The sequence below is a fragment of the Anastrepha obliqua genome, chromosome 1 (genome assembly GCF_027943255.1).
Source record: "Anastrepha obliqua isolate idAnaObli1 chromosome 1, idAnaObli1_1.0, whole genome shotgun sequence".
NCBI classification, from domain to species: Eukaryota; Metazoa; Arthropoda; class Insecta; order Diptera; family Tephritidae; genus Anastrepha; species Anastrepha obliqua.
Genome location: NC_072892.1, coordinates 111,291,813 through 111,318,064, shown reverse-complemented (window position 1 = coordinate 111,318,064; position 26,252 = coordinate 111,291,813). Strand labels below are relative to the sequence as shown.

General features: G+C 34.5%; 1 protein-coding gene across 1 annotated transcript in view; it reads left to right on the top strand.

Moving 5' to 3' along the window:
* LOC129235621 (uncharacterized) overlaps window positions 1–26,252 on the top strand; it is an 81,711-nt gene that overhangs the window by 30,118 nt on the left and 25,341 nt on the right. The window contains exons 7-9 of the mRNA XM_054869551.1: window positions 8,160–8,214; window positions 10,006–10,163; window positions 21,592–21,755. Coding sequence (XP_054725526.1) covers window positions 8,160–8,214; window positions 10,006–10,163; window positions 21,592–21,755 — 377 coding nt within the window. The remainder of the gene's footprint in view (window positions 1–8,159; window positions 8,215–10,005; window positions 10,164–21,591; window positions 21,756–26,252) is intronic.

Sequence of the window (26,252 nt, the reverse complement as noted above, 5' to 3'; positions counted from 1 at the left end):
TACTCGACTCTTGTTGTTCTCGCATAAGTGCGGGCACATACCTACACATACGTATGTGCACGTGTGTGAATATGTCGTATGTGTACATTGTTAGGACAGTAATTATGTAAAAGGTGATTGCCCGCTCACTCTTACCGCTTTAAGTGAAAAAATGTTTTTCGTATGTGCAGAGAAAATTCTACTTTTTTTCTATTTGACTACATGGCGCATCGTAAATATCTGATTTCACTGCATGTATATAAAAGTCAATTTTCACATCAATTTTTAATTTTACCATTTGCTTATGGCATGGGTTCCAAAATATTTTTGGGTTGCAGTAATATTTATTGAAGTGTGGGATGCCATACAAGTATAACTTAATATATGTACAGGGTTGGCCATATTAAACTGACCCATTGAGTAACCCTATAACTTTTTACTGTAATTTGAAATCTAAGGTTTACGTCAACAAGCCAAAGACACTAGGCGCACTTAAGGCCAATATCCGACGGGAAATAGCCGCCATATCGGCCGAGACGCTGGCCAAAACTATGGAAAACGCCGAAAAACGGGCACATTACGCTATACGAGCTAAGGGCGACCACTTGCGCGATATCATATTCAAAAAGTGATGTAAACGAATCTCCTTGAACTAAATTAAATGTTTTTCACAATGAAACACAAAAAAATGTTTGTTTTTCCATATTTTTTTAATAATCACATGGGTCAGTTTAAGATGGCCAACCCTGTACATATCCAAATACGTGCTAAGGGCGACCACTTGCGCGATATCATATTCAAAAAGTGATGTAAACGAATCTCCTTGAACTAAATTAAATGTTTTTTACAATGAAACACAAAAAAATGTTTCTTTTTCCATATTTTTTTAATAATCACATGGGTCAGTTTAAGATGGCCAACCCTGTAGTTCCTTTATGTGTGAAAACCATGGAAGGGTTTACTTAAGATAGTTAAATTAAGCCGATATTGAAGAGAATTCTAAGAGGAGGTTTGTATTTCAACTTAAGGGCCTTTTGTGCTCTCTGCTCATTAGAATATATCATTCAAATCTAGTTCCTCCGCAAATCCAACATGGAGCTCGGCTGGGGTGAGAATATATGCCCTTCTTCGGACCATACGGGGCCGAAATGTCTACTCGTTCTTGTCGATATGAGAACGAGTTTGAGAAGAAGGTGTACTGGAGCTTCTGGGTATTGATAGCTGGGAAACGACAGGAGTCGGTGCATTACTATATTGTAAGCTTGTGCAGGAAGCTGCGAAATCTGCAGTGGGCTTTCAGAGTACCAGCGAATATTCTAAGTTTGTCCTAGGAAATATTTATGAACTCCTGAAAACTTATGAAAGACTTAGTGTGGCGTAGACCTTTAGTTTGATTCCAATTTATATATCGTAACCTTAGCTCCCCACTAGCAAGGAAAGGATCGGGTCTATTGGGAAAAATTGGGTCACTCGACTTTTACAAGCTTCTCTCAATACGAGTTTTTCACCACCAAAGTAACCTGCCCTAGACAGGATCAGAAAATAGCCGTCTTACGCTATTCTGGAACTTAAACGTGAGTACATAAGAAGCTCCCATGTACCCTCTTGAAATATTTGGCGAATCACTACAGATATAGAGTGATTTTTTAAGAGCTTTAGGATAGTTTTTCAAAAAAACACACGTAAAATTCAGAATAACGCTTAGTCCAATTTTGGCATACTCCTTCCAATGTTTCGGCCGGTATCTCACATTTAAATGCTTTAATGTTGTCTTCCAATGCGTTAATTGAAGCAGGCTTGTCTGAATAGACATGAGATTTAACATAGCCCCACAAAAAATAATCTAAAGGCGTTATAACGCACGATCTGGGTGGCCAATTGACAGGTCCCGAACGTGAAATAAAATGTTCACCGAACTCGCCTCTCAACAAGTCCATTGTTACGCGTGCTGTGTGGCATGTGGCACCGTCTTGCCGAAACCACATGTCATGCAAGTCAAGCTCTTGCATTTTGGGCAAGAAAAAGTTGGATATCATTTCACGGTAGCGCTCACCATTCACAGTTACGTTACGATTCGCAGCATCTTTGAAGATCCACTGATACCTCCAGCTCTTAAACCGCACCAAACTGTGACCTTTTCTGGATACATTGGTAGCTCTTGCAATTTTCTGGCTGATCTTTACTCCAAAATCGACAATTCTGCTTATTTACGTACCCATTGATCCAAAAATGAACTTCGTTGCTGAACACAATTTTCCGACTTTAAAATTTCTTAAGAGAACACGCATTTTTATAATAAAATTCAATGATTTGCAAGCATTGTTCGTTTGTAATACGATTCATGGTTAAATTATAGATCAAACTGAAGATGTTTGACAATGAAACAAAACACGAAACGTGCATCAGCTGCTTAAACCAACTGTTTCAAAAGAAAATATCTAAAAAATTACCCTTTATGTGTGTCCTGGTATTGTTTTGATGGTACGCAATTCGTCTTCCATTCTCCAGAGCTGGCCACACCAGGCCGATTATTTCTTTCAGACAATCCAACAGCTGAAAAAACACACCTAAATTAAGAATTTCACCATAGGAACCCGCTCATAATAGATGGTTGCCTGCAGTTTCACAAAACACATAGCAAAAGCTTCCTGAACGTCAAACCCAGCTTGAACACAGTTTGCGTCAGCTCACCGTTATTGCAACATAGCTGTTTCAGCTTCAGAAATGAGTTGACTTTATTGCGATTCAACATCGATTAGCTAATGGAAATTCAGCAAATTTTCACTCACTCACACAAACTCGTTAGACTCCAATACAGCGAACTTCTATTTACATGAAACCTTATTCAAGTGGTTCCGAACAGTATTTCATACAGTGCTCAGCTTACCTAGTGTTTACCTGATTGTGGAACTCAATGATCTCCATAATTTCATGGACTTTTTTTTCTATTGCCCTTCCAAAATGTAATGCATCTTTGACGTTGAGCTAGAATGAAATCGTTGAAACTAAAATTGCACATGAGTAGACTGTTACAGTATCAGGATAGGATCCCACACCTTATTCACATTATCAGTCGCGTGTCTTGTATCTTGGTCTTTATCAAAGAAACTGAAAGGAACTGAAGAATATTTCCATTTTACTTCTGAATCGAGAAATCACAAAAGCGTCTCAAAAACTTGTTTAGTATGAAATTTTGTTTTTTTAACGCCATTTTACTACTTTTGGCCGGCCATTGTCCAGTAGATTCCATTTATTTGGATATTAGCTCCATGAGGATTTATCTTGCAAAAGTCCAACAATTTTTAGTTTCGGATGGTTCAATTTTTTCCAGTCAACTTTACGCTGTTTTCCTGATCCTCTTTTTTGTCCCATTTCATTCCTTTCATTTATCTGTCTTGTCGACTATAAAGTGCGAAAATGTTATGCTGCCCTTTAGTTGGTTTATTTGGCTATTGAAAATATTAAACAGCTTTAATGCTGAAATATAATTTTACGTATTATAAACGTAAACTGCGAAAATTAACAATCAAAACGATGTTTTTTCACTCGTGGCTAACTCTCGGTGGGCAAACGCAATGAGAAAGTTTGTCATACAGGATTAGGAATTTGAAGAGTTATTTTTTTTTTTTGATTTTGTTTAAATAATATATGTGATGTGTCATAGACTCAGTTTATGGCAAAATATTTATATAATGGGACGATTTTGGTTTGAGAAAAGTTGAGAAACATTCGAAAAGTATAACGAAACCCGAAAATCGAATAACACCGTGCGACAAGAGTTAACTTTTTTTATCCAGAATAGGTTTTGTATGCACGTGGAACTGTAGATTTTATATAGTAATGCTGTTTTTCAATTTTCTCAACAAATTCATTTTTACGGGGCTTTAAAGCTTTGATAGAAAAAAGTTCTAAAAGCATTGTATTTAAAGTGTTTACTCTTTTTTCGATATTTTCTACAGCTCAGCATTCGCGAAATATAAAATCTAGAGTTTCACGTGCATTTGACATTTTTTCTTGTTAACTTTTATTATCGCAAGGTGTAATCAGCAGAAACGATGATGTTAACTTTGCATCTAGAAACTGCGATTCCACTCCTTTACAATATTTTATAATTTTATTATCGATAGATTTTACGCCAATAAATTCCAAAAGCCAAAACTCAACTGACAGAACTGTTATGCCAGCTGTGGAAGTCATTTGACTCAAATTTCTCTTTTCTATAAAAATAAATGTATTCACGACTTTTTATAGCCGATTTAAATTCAATTCTAAACGCTAAACAGTCCACTCTGTAAAAATCACCTGCGTTGGCGATTTAAAGCTTGAAGGCTTTTCACTTGTAGAACAATACGAGAACTCACATGATAAATAGCACAGTTTTAGTGCAGAATTAAAAAAGCTTCCCTGTCGTTGATTTATTAAAAAATATTTTAAATTCCATTTTTTTTTTTACTAATCCTGTGTGCTAAATAGTGCAGAATTGATAATGTTTCCCAGTCGTTGTTTAATTCAAATTTTTTTTATTAAACAGACATATTTTTATTAATCCTGGGTACTCAATATGTGCCATTTAATGGTTCGCTTTGCAAACTGCTTTGAAAAAGTAAGTAAATATATCCCCTCATGAGTTTGAAACTGGTTATATTTCCATGTACCTCCTTGGAACTACACGGAAGCTACTACCTACTAAGCACTGCATATATACATGCAGGTACATACACGCAGTATTAGTATTTGAATGGGGTAATTGGGAATATATATTATTAAATTAGAATTCAGCGCACGTTTATCCATTATGTAACATGTTTGTTGGCGTATATTCAAGAATACTGCATGCAATTTTATAGAAATGCACCCAAAAAGTGAAACCAATTCCATAGTTGTAAAATAAACTATTTCAAATGGGTTTTCGTAATTTTTGGTTGCATTATGTACATACGTACACATGTATGAGCATTTGAGTTCAACCTCTTACCCAAGCAACTACATACAAAACATATACTGATACATACATGTATGCATGTCTGAATGTGCCAGCAAGCACGCACACGTGACCAGTTGCAACTGCAATGGAGTACAATCAGTTAAGCAGCAAATCCACTTCTCTAGTGGCTACTAATACCACCAATACTACTATGATTTCAATGAGCAACCACTCAAGACGTTCAACTGCAACAAATGCGCACTGCTACCTTCAAATTTATACAATTCTGATTTCCTTTTTTTTGTGTAATTTTTCCATGTTCTGATGCTATTACACCTATTTTGTTGAGCAACAGCTGTACGCTGCCAGTTGGTTCTTTATATTTCGTAAATAAGGCAACCTATGTATGCACTCTGCTATTTGCTGACAATAGTCACGTGCATACATGCATACAAATATACATATGTGCAAAGATTCTTTTCCTCACGTCGCCGTGCACTCCGGCTATAGCGCATTTCTCTATGCATGCCGAACATCAGGCATCAGCTGCCTGCCGACTCTAACCCTTAGTTTAGTTCATTAAAATGTGAAAGTTTATTTCATAATAAATTCTTCTCCTATCACACTACGTGTATACTTACCATATATATGTATGTGTGGTCAGTTGATATTAATTACGTCATCGATAATAAATACGCCATTGTATGACAATTGCAAAATTGCGATAGCTACAATTTAAATTTTACATCATCAAGATTGCTTCTAGGCACATATTTATAAAATTAATACAATATCAGTTAGGTGCTTCATGAAACTGATATAGTTGGAACTATTAAAGCAGCCCACTGAAACCATAGTGAAGGATGCGATGCATATAAAATTTATAAAAGGAAATAGTTCTGCTCTTACTGGAAAGAGCATAATGCAATGCGCACGTACAATTTCCGTTTACGATGTCATAAGCCATTTGGGAGGAGCAGTCATTTGCTAGCCGAATGTATAATAACCATAGCGCGCAATTTGCTGCGTACTTACAGGCGAGCTGAACATTAAATCCAATCTTTTTGGACGGATTATTTATATTTTGTTTGCTAAATATTTGCTCTTATCGTGACCTGCGTGGGCAAAAATGGTTCATATAAATTAGCCATTCTGTTTTTTTTTTTGCGATGTAATTTAGGAGAATGCTGTGTTCACACGAACTGCACGATAAGGCCTGCTTAAAAGTTTATGGGAAAATTGAAAATTCTGAAGCGAGAAATGTTCGGAAAATTAAGAAAGCATGCGTTTGCTGCAAAAAAAGAATCAACGGCAAGTTGAAATTTCGAAATACCTACATCAAAAATCAAAAAGTACATGTCTCAAAAGCGTTTTCGGCGATGTTGCCTATAACTCACATAACTATAGTTAGTAAATTTTTAGTAGAGTTGCCAATATTAGCGGTAGATTTTGATCCGAAAAGTTCGAAATATCTTTAAGGTAGTCTCGGGATCAGAAAACGTAAATTGGGTGGACTTAGTCGACCAGCACTGAAAGCTGTGACACTCAGTCTCTCTGAAAAGTTAAATATCTAGGAGTAATCTTGGATAAGAAACTCACTTGGGTAATACATGTTTTGCTCAATGTGGATTGCGCATTAAGGAGTTTTCAACAGTGTCTTTAGCAAAACCGTCGGCGTGAAACCTGATGTGGTCCTGTGAATATATGATACACAGCACTTATCAGACCAAACATCACTTAATCAAATAAAAAAAAAATTGATAATTCAGAGGAGATGGAGCGGGAAACATATTTGGAGTCTTTAGTGACAGTCAGGCTGGAGAACGCAAGGGAAAGCTCAAAGATTGTTCAGGAATGTAAGAAGAAGCGTAATTCTGTTACAAAAACAGGCTTGTACTTATATGGGTTCTAGGACCGTGCGATGTTTAAGAAAATGAAATTGCCGATGAATTGGCCTACCGCTAGTCAGCAGTTGCCCTACAGAGACCAGAACCAATAAGCGGACTCAAATATGCAGGAATCATGAATTGGATCAGTGATTATGTATGAAAGAGCGTTGGTCTCTCCGTCTAGAACAGTGTAGAACTGCAAATTGTTCTTTGACAAGCTCGAACAGAAAACTGTCAAACTTTCTTCTAAAACTTCGTAGATAAGACATTCGGTTGATGGTCGGTATTATTACACGATACAACCCATGGGGCCAGCATATGACCACCATTGGAACCATTAAGGAGCCGATTTATATATCTTGCTTGGAAGAACCAGATAGCATAGAGCATTTTCTCTGTGAGTGTCCTGCCTTTGGTAGAGCAAAGCTACGAATTTTGGTTTTTTAGAGGTCTCTCAAACTGGAGGATATTTGCAGATTTACCAAAAAATGTGGGAAATTTTCACAGAACTTGCTATCTCTGTTTCTATCTCTATTCTATCTTTACTATTTTTCTAAGTAAAAATTCACCTGATAACTGATTTTGAAATCTCATGCTTATTAATATAGACAAATATTATGGTAAACTAATAAAAAAGGAAATTTTATATTCCAGTAAATGTTGGCTTTAGATATGGATATATACACTCATAGCTCAAATAATAAATAATCCAGATGTTTTCCAATTTTTACTATTTCTTTTTCCATTTGCATTAATTTTTTTTATAAAAATATGGTTAATTTTATCACAAATATATAATACCAAATTTAAATCTTTTATCAAGACATATAAAATTTGCTTAAAGTTCTCGAATATTTATTCAAAAGAGCACGACAATTTCTTTTATTTGGGGAACATTCGCAATATGATAAAAACAAAAAATTGATCAAAAATCAAAGAGAATTTTCAGCTTCTTCAATCTTAGATTATATTATATTTAAATTTAAACACTATAAAACTGCGTACCCAATTGTATTAAAAACATGTAAATTTTGCTGAAGAATATTTTTAAACGTTGACTTTTAAGATATTTATTGTAGAATGAACTATATTAAAAAAAAAGTATTTAAAAATTAATGAAAAAAATGTCAAAACTGGTCAAAATATTTTGTACCTATTATTTTGGCAATGCGTGTATATGTATAGTTTAACTCACAGCTAATGATTTTTGTAATAAACAACTTTTGACTTCTTCCAATTCGATATTTAAAAAGTTTTGAGAATTCCGGTGTCTGAAAAAGCCCAAAATCTCGAGATTGGCATACCTAATACATTCTCAGACATGTTTATATACATATCTCATATTTTTTCTATTTTGCTATTTTCAGATTTTGCGTGACATACGGCAAGGTTTACTTCAAATGAGTCGTGAGGGCCGAATAGGTAAGTGAAAATAAAAGTTTACTTTTTAATATTTATCATATTAATGTATTTTGAAATATTCGAGCACCTGGGAGAAGCTTTTCCTGTTTTTATTTTTGTTTAATTTTTTATTTTTTATTTTGCGCTTCAGTTGTCGCAACGTTGCTCGCCAACTCACTGGCTTTGCGAAAATGCAACACATTTGTAAAAGGAACTCACATGCCTAAGTGAGCATAAAATGTCTACGTCCGTTTGCGTTTCATGTGTAAACTTACAGATGCACACATGTCTCAGTATTTGAATTGGGTTGTTCAAAAAGTTCGAAAAAAATTGCCGATAGATGGCAGTAAACTCGCTTTTGTCGTACTATATATTCGTGTACAGGTTTATTGAAAAGTAAGAAAGCAAAAGTAAAAGAACTTTGATATGACTATTTTAATGATGAACTAATAATTTCATACTATTTCCGATATTGACACCAAGGAAAGCAAAGGTTTGTGTTTGGTGGGATTGGCTGCAAATATCACATTTGAAGCGCTGCCTCCTGGTCAAACGTTGAATTCTAATCTTCAATGTAAAAAAAAAATTAATCAATTAAATTTTATTGGAGCAATCAGTATTTATCAATCGAAAAGGCTTCCTGCTCCATTTCGGCAGCGTCAAATAATATTCCGCTCGCAAAAATCAAGAAAAACAACTTGAAAGTTTTCCGTTTACTATTCTTAGAACCCATAATGTCCCCATTTATTACGCATAAAACTTCGTTTCTAATAGAAAATCGGACGAGAAATACAGTGGTTATTATTAAAAACTCGGTCTGAGGTGGAGGGCTATAGTTACCAGCGATTTAAGCGTTTCACTATTTCATTTCTTTATCGGTATCGTTCAAATTCGTTGATTATTATTTTATTATATTTTATTACTAATGCTTTTATTTTTTAAACTCATTCGTTTAGCTAGAGACTTCAGCTACTCGTATATTAAGATTTGAATTTGGAATTTTACGAAAACGATCATCCAATTTAAAAATCACGAAAATGTGTATACCCATTATTTAAAACAAAAAAAACAAAAAAAGCAAAAAAAAAATTACTCAAGTGCCCGCCAATTTGTATCCAAATCAATCCGGTTTGTTAAAGAATAACTCATATCACTAGTGAATAACGATCAAAAACTGTAGGCGCTTGGCTATGCAATTTCTTTATTGAACTTTTAAGATAACCCAATATTTATGTACACTCCTAAATAGCACAAACGAAAGTCGCAAACAGTCTCACCTCGTTGCGCTGCACTTGAGTACGAGCGCGCCTAAAAGCCCACCAGACATACCATACAATCGAGAAACAAACAAAAGTGCAATGACACTTTTCGGCAGCCGTTTAACATTTTACGACTTCCACCTGTACCTTACATTGCTCCTGTTTCTGCTATTTCTCCTTGTTGCTTTCTTAGTCGGCAGTAGTAGCACACTTGAGTGGCGCAAAAGTTTCCATGTAACTGCGCGTGAAATGCAAAACATCTGTACACAAGCGCATGCATATGTAAAGTCGTTGCATACTTCATAGCACATTTAAACATTTTGCGCGCTTAACAACTGTAAAGCACCGGTGTGACTTTTCGGCACACCTGAAGCATTTTAGCACTGCTGAGCGCTCGAGCAATTTTGGCGTCTCTTCAAGACATTCAAACAATAATGGTGTACCCATTTTTTAAATATTTAATGGTTTTGCTTATGTAATAAAAACAAATATACAAATTAAACCTGCATATGTCTAATATTTACTTTTATTTTTTGATTTGTTTCTTACATAGACGACACCTATATGTACGATGATGCACTACGTGGGCCACATTATGCAGTCAGCGGCCTGCATCATCAGGGGCATTGGTATGACGAACCGCCATATGAAAGTGATCCAGATGACTTCCTCATGTCCGGCATCAATTGTGGACCTGCTGCTACAATACAGGTAAAATATAAAAGAAAAATTAAAGCAAGATGAGGAATAATTGAAAATGTAAAGGCTTAATATTTAAATACAGAGGAAGCAAAATATTACATCTTAAACTTGCTAAACTAGGTTTTCTCTCCGTGCTCCTAGAATGGCTATATACTTACCAAACTAATAGACGTCGCATGCTAACAATTGATAGCGTTTCCCCTGCATCCTTTATTCTCTTGGAGGTATGGTTATGCCTAAAATTTTTGTGTCTTTCTTCAATGATGTTAGTAATTGATTTTTCTTTGCAAATTTTTTATTGTAAGCCGATAATTTATGATCATTTCAGGCGAACTCTAATTCGTTGCTTCTTTCGTGTCAAAGGCCGTCGTCTTTCTTTAAATATAAAAATATTGTAATACTTTTTAAAAGCTCTTAACACCTTAAACACTTCCTTTTCTATTTTGAACCAAACACTTCAGTCTGCCGAAGGAATTGAATGGTATTGATGGTATTTTTCATTCTGATTTTTCTATTAATTCTCAATTAATTTTATAATAATAATCTCAACCTTGAAATCCAAGGGAGAATCTCTCTTGCCAACATGTGCTACTACCGCTTTCGATGAAAAAAAAATTCCTGATAAGGCTCTCATCATGTCCGTCCTAACGCAAGGCGCAGAAGCTTAACAACGACAATATCCGATGAGTTGTCCTTGTTTGAGGGAAAGGTTCTGCGGAAGATTTTTGAACCTTTGCACGTTGACGACAGCGAATACTTTAGGCGATGGAATAGTAAGCTCTATGAGCTTTACGACGGCATAGACATAGCGCAGCGAATACAGATCCAGCGACTACGTTGGCTGGGCCATGTCGCCGAGGTAAACATTGTCCAAATCAATACCATCCAATTCCGGCCATAAAAAATCGTTAATAATCTCTCGATAGCGATAGATAATACCTGTTATTGGAAAACTCTTTATTATACTGATGTGGGTCTTGATGTTGTTCCACAAATCGAGAGACCTTCAGTTTATGCCGTCTCCGAATGGCAGACACTTTTTTTATAATGATGTTTTCCATGACCGAAATACTCTCCACCGTTTCCCATTACCCGCCAAAGGGGCGACTGCTATTAGAAAACTCTTTTTCTATTATCTGATGTCTCATGCCTGGAGATTGGAAACTGGGCACTTCGGAATGGTAGTCATGCACAAATTCATTCGGCTACGGGGCCCGAGCTGTAGCAGCCGAAAAAACACTGAAACTAGCAGTAATTTTTTATCATTTCAGAGACTAGCTGTACTCGTAAATGTATTTTAACTCCGTTGGAGGCATCAATGCCAGCTCTAACCACAATTTTAGATAAAGCAAAACCACAAAGCAAAAAATCTTCCATATTTTTCTTTTATTTTCTAATGCAGACCATTATTTTGTGGCATCCGGTCTTCTCTTTGTGATTGTTTCACAAAAATCCACTGTCAGTTGGCTGTGACCTAAGGGCAACGGAAGTTCATCTCAACCTTTAAGTGATTACCTTTTTATGTTTTCCAGTGGACAAATATGTCCGCCTCCAATTCGGTTTTTTCTTTCATTTTTTTATTTACATGTAAGTAGTATTGTTGTTTTTTATGCTTTTTGTTGCTGAGATTGACGCATCTTTTGAGCATTTCGCCAATAATTGAAATACTTTTTCGAATTATGCGTGCAAGTCGCTTATTCACTTGCTTATGTAAATGCATCCAAATCGTATATAATAATCTGTACTCGTATTTACTTATTTCAGTTAGGATTGCCAAATATGCAAGAATATGAAAATACTGCAAATCTTAAGATTTTTTAGAGTTGCAGTAGGAAATGTAAAATTTAGAATATGTGTGACGACATCTTTTTGGGATTCTCACAAAATTAATTATGCGATTGGGAGCTTTTTCCAGAAAACGCTTATCCTCGCTGTACTCACAAGAATAGTTATCGGTTTTTCAGTAACTGTTCAGCAGAGCAAATCAATATTTTTGAATATTTCTAGTACAGAGCGCATCGAACTCATAGCTATTTTTGATCACCTCTAAGCCAAAGTAGATAAAAAAATGGCGAATTCAGAAATTTTGGAAATAGATAGTTTTAACAAAATATGCAATAAAAGAAATCCAAAAATCACATAAATGTTTTTGTGAACGCAACGACGTTATAATATATGTAATTTACAGCATCTTTTAGGTCCCTTTTATTATAAAATTTCATCATTCCTTTATCTGCGTTGCGGAGTATAGAGCCAAAGTAAAATTTTTCCTTTTTGTGCGATTCTCGGATATATTTTTCACTTGCTGCCACGTCATTGTCTTGTCCACGGCTTTATATTCCTCTTCGATGCAGCGTCTCCTAGAACTCCTAGGTCTGCCTCTTCTGCGCTGTTCTTGGGGGTTCCAGTCCAGTGCGTGTCTGTTGATATCAGTGCCACCTTTCCGTTGGGTATGGCCAAGCCACTTCGACTTATGTTCCCTTATTTCACTTGCGCTTGGTTTTTGATGGTATCATCAATGAAATTCGGTGTTAGATATCCAGTTATCAGGCTACCAGATACGTATGGTAAAAAAGCTTTTTGTCGAAGCTGCGATAATAATCTCGATTCATACAAAGTCTTAATATGGCTAGCTCTACTTAATTTTGTGTATTTTTCTTATAAGCAGAAACCAACAAATACTGTGGTAAATAAATTCACCCATCTAAATGTAATTACCTAAAATCTCAAAATAAAGGTGTGAGTGATCAGTTTGTCGAATACGAGGCTTGCCTTTAATATTTTGCGTTTAATAGTGAAATAATAGTGAAAGCACATTAAAATAATAACAAAAAATGGTTTATTGTTTTTCAAAACATGTTCTTTGGAAGTCTATGTACTTCTTCATTTGCTTGAACTAATTTTCAAAGCACTTTTGGCGCTCAAAACGAGCTATTTGAATTATTCCAACAGCTTCTTCAGGCATTGAAATTTTTTTTTTTTTTGGGTGCAAAATGAAATCATTAGTTGCCTAATCAGGACTTTCAGACAGATGATCTATTAATTCAACGATCCAAAGTTCTGTTAACTCCCTCTACTGTCTCTCGGGTAGTCGTGGTGAACTCAATCCATATTATTATACGTTATTCTGAATTGGAATTAAAAAAGATCAAATATATGATTTCTCAAAATATTTAGATCTGAGCGCCACCTAGTAGGCCAACTGTTTGGAGAAGTATAGGTATTCACTTAACTCTTTGGAATATGAGCTGAATGGGACCAAAAAATTCGATTTTTTTTTAATATTTCGACACCTAAGTTGCGTATCAAAATTATGCGACACAAAACATATTTTTATTCGAAAACTTATTTTTTTTTACAATTGAATAAAATTCTAAATATGAGAGAGATGAGAGCAAAATGTTTTGCCTAAAGCACAGTTTTTCTTTTGGATTGCAAATTTTCGTTTAAACCTAATTTTAATACTCTATTTACTTCTCCTCTGTTGGAGAAATATTGTTTGGGTTAAGAATAGCTTTTATTCTGCTCAGAAAAATCCTTCACCTGGTGGTCTCGTCAATTTCGGTTAATCGGATCTGATTATTGGAAGTAAATCTGTTCCTGCATCATCCACAGTTTTTTGGTAATATAATATTTTCAATGCGCGTCGGTCTTATGGTTTCATTATAATATAATTATTAGATATATATTTTTTTTTATCAAATATCGCAATAAGAATATTAGTACCCTAGCTACTATTAATTCATACCGTTATGATTTATCCCCATATTCTCCCTCGTTGCAAAATTATGAACAAACCAGTATTGTTTTCTAAAAATATGAAAACCATAAAACGCGAAATTTCAAATGTATACAAAATGTTTAAAAATTTCTTCCAAACTTTGAACTTTTTAACCAGAATTCTTAGAATTTTTCTGAGTATGCAATGTTGTTGTAAATTGAATTTTAACAGTGCAAGTGCAAGTTACAGGTAACTACAAAATACCTTTGATTTTTGACAAATTTTTCGCTAAGGTGCCGCACCTTCTCTCCCACACAAAGTACACGCATTTTTTATAGGGAAGAAAAAGCCTTGGCGCCATCAAGAAAAATCCCAAAAATCAATGGTATTTAGTAGTTAAAAAGACGAGCTAGTTTTGAAAATAATTTGCAATATGGTTTTCATATAAATTTTTTTTTTATGATGTGAAGTAAGAAACACTTTGTGAAAAATCGTAAGTTCAAAATTTTACCAAGCAGTCATTTTTAACTGTCAGGGCTTGATTCAAATTTTATTGATGATTTTCTTAAATTGTCGTACCTATTTAACTGAAAACTGCAAAACAGTCGGACACGTAAACTAACTTAAAAAAAAAATTTTTTTTAAACACAATCTTTCAAATCGAATAACTCAAAAACGATGAAGTTTTAGACATCATGTCATCTAATCAAATTAGTTAAAAATTAAATAAATAATAATCTCCTCAAATACCTCACAGAAATAAGTATATGCCCAAGAGTATTTTCAAATGAAAAGCTATAAAGAAGCAGGAGAAAGGTTCAACCAATAATTTTAATATATATTTAGGAAAAATAGGAATAAAAAATTATACAACAAAAATTCAACTTGACTAAACTGATTAAATTAAAAAAGAAGTTAAAATAACTCTATTTGAAATAAATATATGTGCATTGGCCTTTCTTTGCACTTTTTTTCAACGTTTCTATAACTTTCGATTTTCTAATAATTAATATGTTTTCCATTTCGAGAAAGCAAATAATTTATACGTTTAGGCATAGAGTCTGCCAAGTTTTGAAGAGTGGAATCACCTATCTTATCCCACTCTTACACTAAAGCACCTTTCAGGTCTTTGATTGTCTCAAACTGCTAAACATTTTTATAAATACGGGCCGACAATATTCCCCAGAGGTCCTCAATTGAGTTTAAATCGGGACTTAGTGCCCATCATCAAACACCCGCTACAGTGGTTCCAGTTATGGTGCGTTTGGCGTGGTTGCCTAAGGTCCCGCTAATATTTTTGGCAACCATCGGGACCATCTAAGTTGAACTTTTTTTCATCCGTAAATACAACGTATCGGAATTCGTTAGTCCAAAATTTATACAATATTTTCCGGTAAATGTTAAATGAGCCTTAATGTGGCGTGCTAATAATCTTGGTACCGGCTCCCACAACCAATATTTAAGTGTTCCGTCCTCGACCAAAATTTGATGTATTCGTCTAGCGGTGACTTTAAGACTTAAATGGTGTTTGATTTCTTTGTAAGACATTTCTTTTTGAGCAGCCAGATGACGAATTTCTCGTTTGCATCTGCTGTCGATGTTAGTTGGCCTGCCACTTCGTTTGAGTTGACCATATGTTTCTGAATTTTTAAGAAAGTTGCTGATGGTATTCCTATGCCGATTTACTCTAGCAGCAATTTCATGCATGTTTTTGCCTCATTCACTTAGCTCTTTAATCAGGTCACGTGCTTCAATGGATAAAAGTCTTCCACGTGGCATTCTACAGATTATCCCATCAATAATTCAATTATTCTTTGTTCAAAAGAAGTAATCTATTTTTCTTACATTTTTCTTTATGATACCAATGCAAATAATACAAAATTTTTTGATAACTTCCTCTCTATGCTTGCCGCATCAATAATGATCTCTGATTGCACATATACTTATCTATATATATAAAAACTCAGTCGTTTTTCGCGTTGTGATGAACTTTACGGAGAATGGCCCAACCGATTTTAACCAAACTTTACCTCATTGAAGAGACACATGTGGAGAAGGTTTTTGTTTTCAAATTCTAAGAATCGGATACCAGGGTCTCGAGAAATAGGCCAAAACGTGGACCCGGGTAACCCTAGGATGTGTTTGTACAATATGGGTAGCAAATGGGAGCTGTTGATGATTGCTATAGTATAGAGTATTTTTCATACCGTTCCGTGACTAGGGTCTCGAGATATAGGCCAAAACGTATAAGTGACAAAATTATGGCCGAGCATGAATTAAATGATGAAACAAGAAAAAAACAAAGAACACTTTTCATTTATATTTTTCTTTCACCCAGCGAAGCGGGTGAGGGTCCGCTAGTTTCATATGAAAACCAAATCTCACAACACAAATTTATAAGAACGGTACTAAGAATAATGACTAAAGAAGAATTTTGCACGTGATTGCAAATACAGACTTTGGCATACCAAACAAAAATGTACCGTCACTATCAAGAAAGATATCGGTATAAAAAACTTTGCACATATACCTATTTCTATGAGGTATCTGCGACGAATTTCCCGGTAACCTTGCGTACTTGCATAACAATAAATTAAATTTCTGACATGTATTTTAATTGTTAAAGAAAAAAATATACAGTTCAAATACCAAACGTTATCTTGGTCGATTCCTCTACTGAGCAAATAATATTTTCGTTTTTAGCTTATTTCTCGACTTCACCTTCACCTTTTGAAATAATTTTACATTGTATTTGAATTAATTCTTTCTAAAAAATGTTGTTTCAAATTATTTTTAAATACTCATAAAACGAAATTTATTAAGTGATACCTCATTAACTCAAAAACCCCAAAAAGTTAATACGATAGGTAACCCTAACAGCCCAGCAACAATTTTACATTAGATTTCTCATCCCTAACCAGCAATGCGGAAATACTACACTTCTTCACCCCACAACTCACTGTTTGCAAAACTACCAACCCGAGTCGGGCGCGCCCTTGCGTGCGGTTTTAGTTCAAGTTCATTGAAGCTGTGCCATGCTACGCTTCATTGCTGATTTCGCTCTGGCGTATTCTTTACAAAAAATTTGCCTTTTTGCAGTTAGCAATCATTATTTGTATTTTCCATTTTCCCCACTTCCCATTTTTTTCTCCATTTTATTATTCTTTTTCTATTTTTTGTCTGTCTGCGTGTGTCTCTGCCTTGGCTGCAGCGCACTTTTCTTCAATTTTATTTGCAATCGCTTTATTAAATTACACGCTGAATATATTTTCTTCGCTTTGATTTTGGGTTCGGTAGTGCACGTATAAGTTTTCTTAGCCGTCTGCTTCACTCCCTTAACGTTTTATTTTTCCTTTTTTCAATTTACTGTTTTCACTTTATTCGTTTGCTTTCTTTTTTTGCTTATTTTTATTGAAATTCACTTTGTTTATTGACATCACAAAAATGCATAATTCTTGAGAAACTGCACACTGAATACGGATGCCACCCACCAAAATTACAGAGTTTAGGTATTTGCCGATGACGAAGATGCTGTTCTCTACAGCATCCGATTTCCATAATCTCAATAAGTAGACAGCTTCGATTCCTTGCCGCGTTTTGGAATTTCTCTATATTTTTAGTTGCTTATGCTGTTTTTGCTTTTTGGTAACGGCGCCCGGGCCTGCGGTGTAATCGGAAACCGCGCTTGACGGTTCCTTGAGGCCACTGCATTTGACTTAGTTGTTGTTGCTATTGGTGCCAGATTAAACGCCAAACTGTTTTTTTTTTGTTTGATTTATGAGCTTTGTGGCTTTTCGCAAGTGGTTTTTGACTCCGCATCAAATCCTTCAATTTCGATTCAGTTTACTTTGATGTCAAATTTTGTTAGTTGCCCAGAGAATTTATAATACATACGCGCGAGGGGTAAGAGCGAGGAAACAAAAGCGCAAAAAAAACTGCGACAAATATTTGCTGGTCTCTTTGTTGGGGTAAATAAATTTTTCATTGAATCCAGAATCCATTTGAATTGAATGCAAAAAAGAGTAAAAAAAAACGAAAATATCTGAACATTTGTCGTTAAGGCAAATTGTTATAAATTTATTAGGAATATGTACATACATACATACATAAGTACTCTGACAAATGGCAAATATGTAACTACTGCTTTTGTATTGAGTGGAATAATTTTGTGGCCGCAAATGGACAACTTTTTAGTTGCATAATGAAATTATCATATAAAAGGGAAGCTGTAGGAAAATTGTTAAAAAAAAAGTATCTTACTTGATCTTTGTTAATAGGAAGCGTGGAGGATTTTCCAATGAAGGTGGCCTGTGCGAGAGATGTTAACCTAATTCTGATTTTTTTATTTTTTGTTTCTTTTGTTTTTGTCATGACGCACGAAATATGAGATCGTTGAAATGTAAGGCGCGACCTCGCATGGTGGCACGATGCCGAGTAGTTTAGTTTCCAAAATTCTACTAGATATAACCATGTAATTTGCGCGACAGCCTGAGTTATGTTGTCTTTGAAGCCCTGGCTTTATTGTTGCTTATTGGACTTATAATCTTCAGAAGCCTCCCTAGAAATTCTTAACAATTTACTTCCGTAATCTACACCTTCCGCTTGTTTGTCTTTAGTTTAGAAAAGCTGTTTTAAAAAATCCATCTCGAAACTAAAATTTAATTATGTACTTCACTTGGATATTATTCTATACATCAGTCTCGAAAAAATTTAAAGACTCTTTGGTCTTTTCTAAGTCAATGACTTGATGACAATTTAATATGATTCGCCAAAAAAAAAAATTTTCAATTTTATAAAACGAAATATCCAGCCAATTCCTTTTATTTATTTATAAAAATGTGTGCAAAAGAATACCTCACTGTACACAAAGTACATACAATTCTCCAGAGAAATTTGGTCTCAGCACAAAAATAGCTTTATTTGAAGCTAACAATAACAACTCAAATTTCATTAAACAGAAGAAAGCTTTTCTTGCGTAGTAAAGGGTTCTTCAAGAATGATGTACACATTTAGTATTTAGGTACAAAGGCAGATTTAATCATTTTATAAGAGTATATTTCAGATAAGAACGCCAGAAAAATACATTTTTTTCTGTATTAACGATTCTTCTTTTTGGAAGCGGTGTACAATTTCAAGAAGCATTTTATAACATATAGCTACTCGCTCTCCATAAGGTATGCTACTGTGGTGCGTTTTAAACGTCTTCAAGAAGTATTCAACCGATGTAAGCTGGATGCTGCATCGTTGATATGCTTTTGAGTCGCTGCTTGTGAGTTATGGCAAATTGCTTTGTTACTTCGCTCATAGTTGATTTACAAACAAAACAAGGTGATGTACTTTTAGCTAGCGGATGCCAGAATTGTATACCATAAGTTCAAACCGCTTTATAAATAAGTAATTTGTTGCGGATTGATAAGCTTGATGTGATATTATTATTATTATTTGCTGTTGTCGTGCCGATTAGAGGCGCATATTTTCGAAGCTAAAGTCTACCATTGTTGTCGATTATTCGCTTTTGCTTTGATCTGGGACCACGTTAGGTTTTCGCCGAGTCCTAAAAACTCATTAAAACGGCTACGTCGCCAAGATCTTTTAAGACGTCCTCTGCGGCGATGTACTTGAGGGTTTCAGTCTAACGCCGTTCTGCTTATTTTGTTAGCTGGTTAGCGAATGGTGTGCCCAATCCATCTCCATTTACGTTTCCGTATTTCAATAGCAATAGTTTTTTGTCTGCTTCTTGCAGGCAGTTTTTCATTTGCACCTAATTTCAAGTCAAGTTGCTCTCGTTTTTTCTTTACTTGAGCTTTCCAGCGCAATTTTACATTCAGTGTTATGCCCACATATTTGGTCTCATTGAAGTATGAAATTATGGACGCATCGATGAAGATTGGCTTGTAGTTAATTAGCGTTTTTTAAGAAAAAAACTAAATGTGGATCTGCTTTTTTTAACAGCTTCGTTTAGTTTATTCGTAGCGTTTTCGATAGCATCATCGACTGTAAGTATGGCAGTGTCATCCACAAATGATGCATTGACTTATTGATTTGCCGCTGGTAGGTCATGGATATGCAGGAGAAGTAGCAGAGGCCTAAAGTGCTTCACTTTGGAATGCCTACGTTTATATTTTTTAAAGGCGAATATGTATTTTCGTATTTTGCGCAAAAGTATCCATCATTAAGATATGACGAGAGCAGCTCGCAGCATTGTTTTGGCAGCTTGGACTTGAGCTTTTGCAGGAGCCAGTTTCGTATCATACTTTGTCGAAAGCATGCGATACATTAAGAGAAAGACTGAATACACTTTTTCTTTTCCATAGCGCTTGCTATGATTACACGTATTTCATCTAGCGTTGAGGGATGTTTTTCGAAATCAAATTAGTGAATGGGAATCAGATGCTTATTTTCAATGATTGGCTGTAGACGTTTTAAAAGTATTTTTTTAAACCTGGAAACTAAATTTAAATAAAACTACCGACTTGGGAGATATCAAATTAATTCAGTAAGAAAATAGTCGCATAATCGCAACGGTCAATTATTGAATGCTCACCGTGATATGGCTCAGACCCAAAACTTCTGCTTGAAAATTTTGAGAATTGCATAATTTGTATAGCAAGTAAATGATCTTGTTGATCTTGTTGAAACAGCAGCTCAGACAGACCTCTGGTCCAAAATTGTTCTATGCCAAGGGCCATTAACAGTAACTGTGTCTCGTTACTCATTTCTAAAGTTCAGTTAATACGCTTGTGGATGCATTAATGATTGGTCGTACACCTGTGGATTGCGCTTGCTCCAATAATGGCAATTTTGTTTGTTGACCTAGCCGATGTGACAAAAATGAGCTTCACCCGAGAAGACAATCCAAATCTGAGTTTTTACAACTGAGCCAATAGTGTTTAATATCATTTTATAATTTTGGCTCTTTTGGCAAACGTGAAGCGATTAATAATAAATGACAAACCCTACTGAATACTTTGAAAGTCGGATGTTACTTTTAACTCTGCCAGCTGCTAAAATATAATATATACGAGGCATCTAAATCTCGGGCACGAATCACCAATAATTTTGCTAATAGCGGCAAGTAATGACCAAAAAACCGAGTGTGTTTCTGCCATGAAAACTCTCTACATAAAAAACTATCTGCTATTCGGAAGCGACATACAATTGTAGGTGAACATCAAATTAACTGAAGAATTCATGACTTTCGATAATTAAAAGTAACGAAACTTCATTAGGGAAGCTCAGGAAAAATATCGACTATAAAATGTTAACGTTTCGGCCAATATGTGTGGAAAAGTAGAGGAAACTTGCCCCCAAGAATCGAGCACTGCGGTGGTCAAATCAGCGACAAGTGACAGATGTACTACAACTCAAATAAATTTCAGTCTGCTATCTCAATTAATCTGATTTTTATTTAAATATTATTTACTAAATTTTATTAAAATAAATCGCATGCCCCTATTGAAAACCCCGGTACATTGCTACACAACTGGATGTCGTACATATTTTAAATACGATGTACATGAATTGCTTAGATGCAACGCGTTTTTTGTAAACTTTTATAAACTCCGTTAATTTTTCATAACTCTGAACTTTTTCCCAACAGACCACAGCTGTTTTTACGAGCACTAACCGCTGCCTCCTTTGCATCTTTCTTTACGAATACACAGAATATTTGTATGTAATATAATTTGCTTTATTTTTGTTATTTCTAATCCACAGGGTGGTCGTGTTCGTTTCACCTCGAATCGTGAGAGTGTTGGAGTAATTTCATTAAGATCCGCCGGAGATATTTCACTGCCACAACGAGGACCGCCTAGGCGTGGGCTTATCGTGCCACAGCAGCCGCCAAATCCACCGACAATAATACCGTTGACGCATGCCAGGTGAGTTTGTACGCATACCAACTTATGAACTTAACATAAATATATCTACACATACAAACACACTTGTATACATACATAGTTGCTATAAAGATAACTGTACAACGGAGCCCATTCTTCTAACCCAGCGTTTAAATGCTAAACTAAAAGCAAAAAATACAAATACTGTGAAACTTTTGAAAGGGTCTTTCCGTGTTGCTGGTTTTGCATGTCCTTTTTGCAGGTTTTCTTATTATTGCCGTAGCTGCTGTTGAAACAGTTTCAACTGCTTTAGTCAACGCATTAATAATAAATATGGCTGCGATAGGAAAGCGAGCATACATATGTACACATGAATGTTGAATATTCAACCAAATCAACACATTCTTACACATAATCACACAGTCACACGCACACACACTCAACCATCCATGTACGCCATCAACAGAGGCACTAGCGAAGTAAAAAGGTTTAAATTGAGAAAAATATTCAAAAGCTTTGGGATAAAACACCTACAAATATTGCTTTGTGCCCCTCGATCACACTTTTTGGAGGATAATACAATAAACGCAAATTACAATAAAGCCAATAAAGCCAATAAAGCGTCGTGAAATGTTGGTAAAGTAAAGGAAGAGAATATAAAAAATTTATTGCCCACAAATACATAAATATTTGGAAAAATTTAAGTAGCAAATGCAGCTAAGTATAGCTAGTCTTAGAGGCAATGGATACAATAATAGCCGGAGAAATAAATTCAGAATTTGGTATCGATGTGGTGAATTTAGAACCATGACTAGCTCGCGCTTATTATCTTTTCCATGAAGGCAATGAAATACATTTTTTTTCAATAATTCGGTACGACTATTAAATACATCAGATGACAACTAGGACCGCTAGTTGTAGCCTACTTAATAAGATACAAAACAAAATTGTTTTTCAAATAGGAATCGACTGATTTTCACTGTGAAGAATATCGTTCACAAGTTTTAACAGAAGAACGGTCCTGTCGTGCAGTTCTTCCAGATATTTGTGAGGTTCTCTGGTGAATAGCGAAGTGGCTTACAATTGGCAAAATCACGCTTCTTTGAACTAGACTTTGTTTTTCATTAGGCAATTCCAGTTTTCACTGCGTGGCAGGGAGCGATATAACGGGTGATTTTTTAGCTATTATCTTTTTAAGGAGTTGGTTTAAACAGCTGACGCACGTTTCGTATTTTGGTTCATTGTCTAACATCATCAGTTTGGTCTATAATTTAACCATGAATCGTATTACAAACGAACAATGCTTGCAAATCATTGAATTTTATTATAAAAATGCGTGTTCTGTTAAGAAAGTTTAAAGTCGAAAAATTGTGTTTAGCGACGAAGCTCATTTTTGGATCAATGGGTACGTAAATAAGCAGAATTGTTGATTTTGGACTGAAGATCAGCCAGAAGAATTGCAAGAGCTACCAATGTATCCAGAATAGGTCACAGTTTGGTGCGGTTTATGGGCTAGAGGTATCATTGGACCGTCGTACTTCTTCAAAGATGCTGCGAATCGTAACGTAACTGTGAATGGTGAGCGCTACCGTGAAATGATATCCAACTCCTTTTTGCCCAAAATGCAAGAGCTTGACTTGCATGACATGTGCCACATGCCACATGCCACACAGCACGCGTAACAATGACTTGTTGAGAGGCGAGTTCGGTGAACATTTTATTTCCCTTTCGGGACCTGTCAATTGGCCACCCCGATCGTGCGATATAACGCCTTTAGATTATTTTTTGTGGGGCTATGTTAAAGCTCATGTCTATTCAGACAAGCCTGCTTCAATTAACGCATTGGAAGACAACAAAAGCATTTTTCTGAATTTTACGTGTGCTTTTTTCAAAAATTTTTCCTATAGCTCTTAAAAAATCACCCTTTATATACGTACATGCATACATATATGTATATTTATAAACATATTTGTTTATGAGATATATGCACTATGAATTTGTAATACGAATATAAAATAAATGTCAACATCAGCACAAAAATAAAAATAGTTATATTTTAGAAAATTTTTCTATTCTTATTGGGTGTTTTTGCACTGATTCGTTTCAATATATTACATATAATAAAACTCAATAAGTTATGGGAATCCCACTATTTACCTTGCAGACATTGAATACGAATTTAGCTATAATTAAAAAAAATTTTTTTATTAAAAACTAAAAATCGATATTTGTTTGAGAAAATAATAAAATTTTTAATATAAGTTTTTTTTTTTTTTTTTAAATTTACAAAAATTTTCAAACAAAAAATTCGTTTCTCAAAGAAAATATAAATATTTAATACTCAAAGAAAGAGAAAAGAATTTCCTTTTTCTAAAAATGTAAAAGTAAAAATTTATTAGTTTCTCAAGAAACTTTTTTTTTGAAAAATCTTTAATAGACACATTTTTAAGTATACTTATTTCATACTAAAACATGAAGTGATTTTTTCTCAAAAAAATTTGTTTTCCACATATTTTCAAGAAAAAAAAAATCATTATTTTCTCAACTAAATATTACTTTTTCAAATAAATATAATATTATTTTCTCAAATGAGTTTTTATTACAAAAATGTTAAATAAAAATAGTACACATATTTCATACTCAAAACGAGAGAAAAGAACTCTTTATTTTCAAAAACAAAATATTAGTTTCTCAAAGAATTTTTTTTAGTGTTTAATAAAAATATAAAAATATGTATTATTTTTTCTGAAAAATAATAAAAAAAATTAAGTGCACATATTTCGTACTAAAACATAAAACGATTTTTTTGTTAAAATGTTTAAAATACCCGAAGATACTGCACTTCAAACATATCTAAACAATAATTTTCTGCACTGAATAAATTTCAAAATTATATTTTTTTTTCAATTTACTTCTTGTTATACTCAAGCCTGCAAATATACGAATGTTTAGACTAAGCCCAAAATACTTAGATTACTTCACATGGAATCGCTTCGTTGCTGAAATGTTACGCCACTTTGTCAAATAGAATAAATAAAGTAGCTCGATAAATAGAGGTTTTATGTTTAAAATGGAAAATATTTTTATTTTTTTTTTTATAATTTAAGTCTTTGCCCATTATTGCAATAGGGTGGGCATTTGTTTAGTTTGTGAGCCCTTTAAGATCGCTACATTTTGTTCTAGTGACGTTGTTCTAGATTTTATTCTGCAACTTTCATCGTGTTTGTTGTTCAACGCCAAAAAGTGAAAAAGTAAGCAGAGTTTATTGCAGAGTCGTATTGCAGTAGAGTTTTTATATGGACCCTCAAACTACAGCAAGGAGGTTGCGTGCCCATTCCGCAATTATAATTGGTACTGAAAATCTTTTCTTCTAGCACCGCTTATCATCGTATTAACTATTGTAGTTTGTTCTGCTGTGCTTTCAAAGATGGCAGCTAAGCGGCTACGTCGGGGGGTATACGAGTACATTAAAAATGTTTCAAACAGCACGCCACGCATCGCAATAAGATGAACTCTATAGGATTGCATAGACGCGAAAGGTGCAAATGGGCATACATTTTTCTACTGTAAGGTGGCGGAAAATTAATCATACAATTTTATCTTTGAATAACTTTTTTGGTAAATAAAAAAACGATTTTGAGTGATGGAAATCTGTATGTTGACCCTTACGCGCTCCATTGTTTGTTTGCTTTTATACTGCAGCTGTTTAGTTCACAAGTGGCAAATATGACTGATGAACACTGCAAAAAGTTGCAAATAATGTAAATCTTCCGATAGGAAGATATTATATAAAGATGTAAAACAGCCTGCGAGAAAAATAGCACCTTAACGTCTTGACCAATTTCTTTTTTTTTTGTTTTTGGTTTGAATGTTCATAATTTTTTTATAATAAAATGAGATCTTTTTTAAAATTGATTTTGTCATTATTGAACTACAATATTTAAAACCATATGAATTCAAAGCCAAACTGTATAATTAGAATATCTAAAGACAAAATTTTGGTTTATTAAAATTTAAAATGCAAGTTTGCGGTTGTTGAAAAATACCGTTGAGTTTTGTTTTTTAACTTTTATATCTGTGCGTATATGCCGACATGCACTTTGTATGTACAAAGTAATTTTCTGTAAATAAAACTGGGCAAAATGTTGAGTTACCATTGTTTTGTCATTGCGAATAAATAACATTTCAAAAAGTAATACGTAAGATTTTTTAAATTAGAGCATTTTTATTAACGGAGGCCTTTTCACATCCAATTTCGTATTTGTTTTACTATCAAGAATGAAGAACAACTTGTCGCACTACCTTTCAAAGCCATTCAATTTACTAGAAATAATTTGTAATAATGGAAATAAATGTACGTATGTATGCATGTATATGTATATGTGTATATTAGGCCGGGTCGATTTGTGGTGAGGCAAAAAAATCGCATATTGCTCTGTGAAAATCATATTCCAGGGATCAAAATAAGAAACTTTGCCAAAGGAACCATACCTCTAAAACGAATTCTGATGTCCCCCAATTTGGGTCGAACGAAAAATC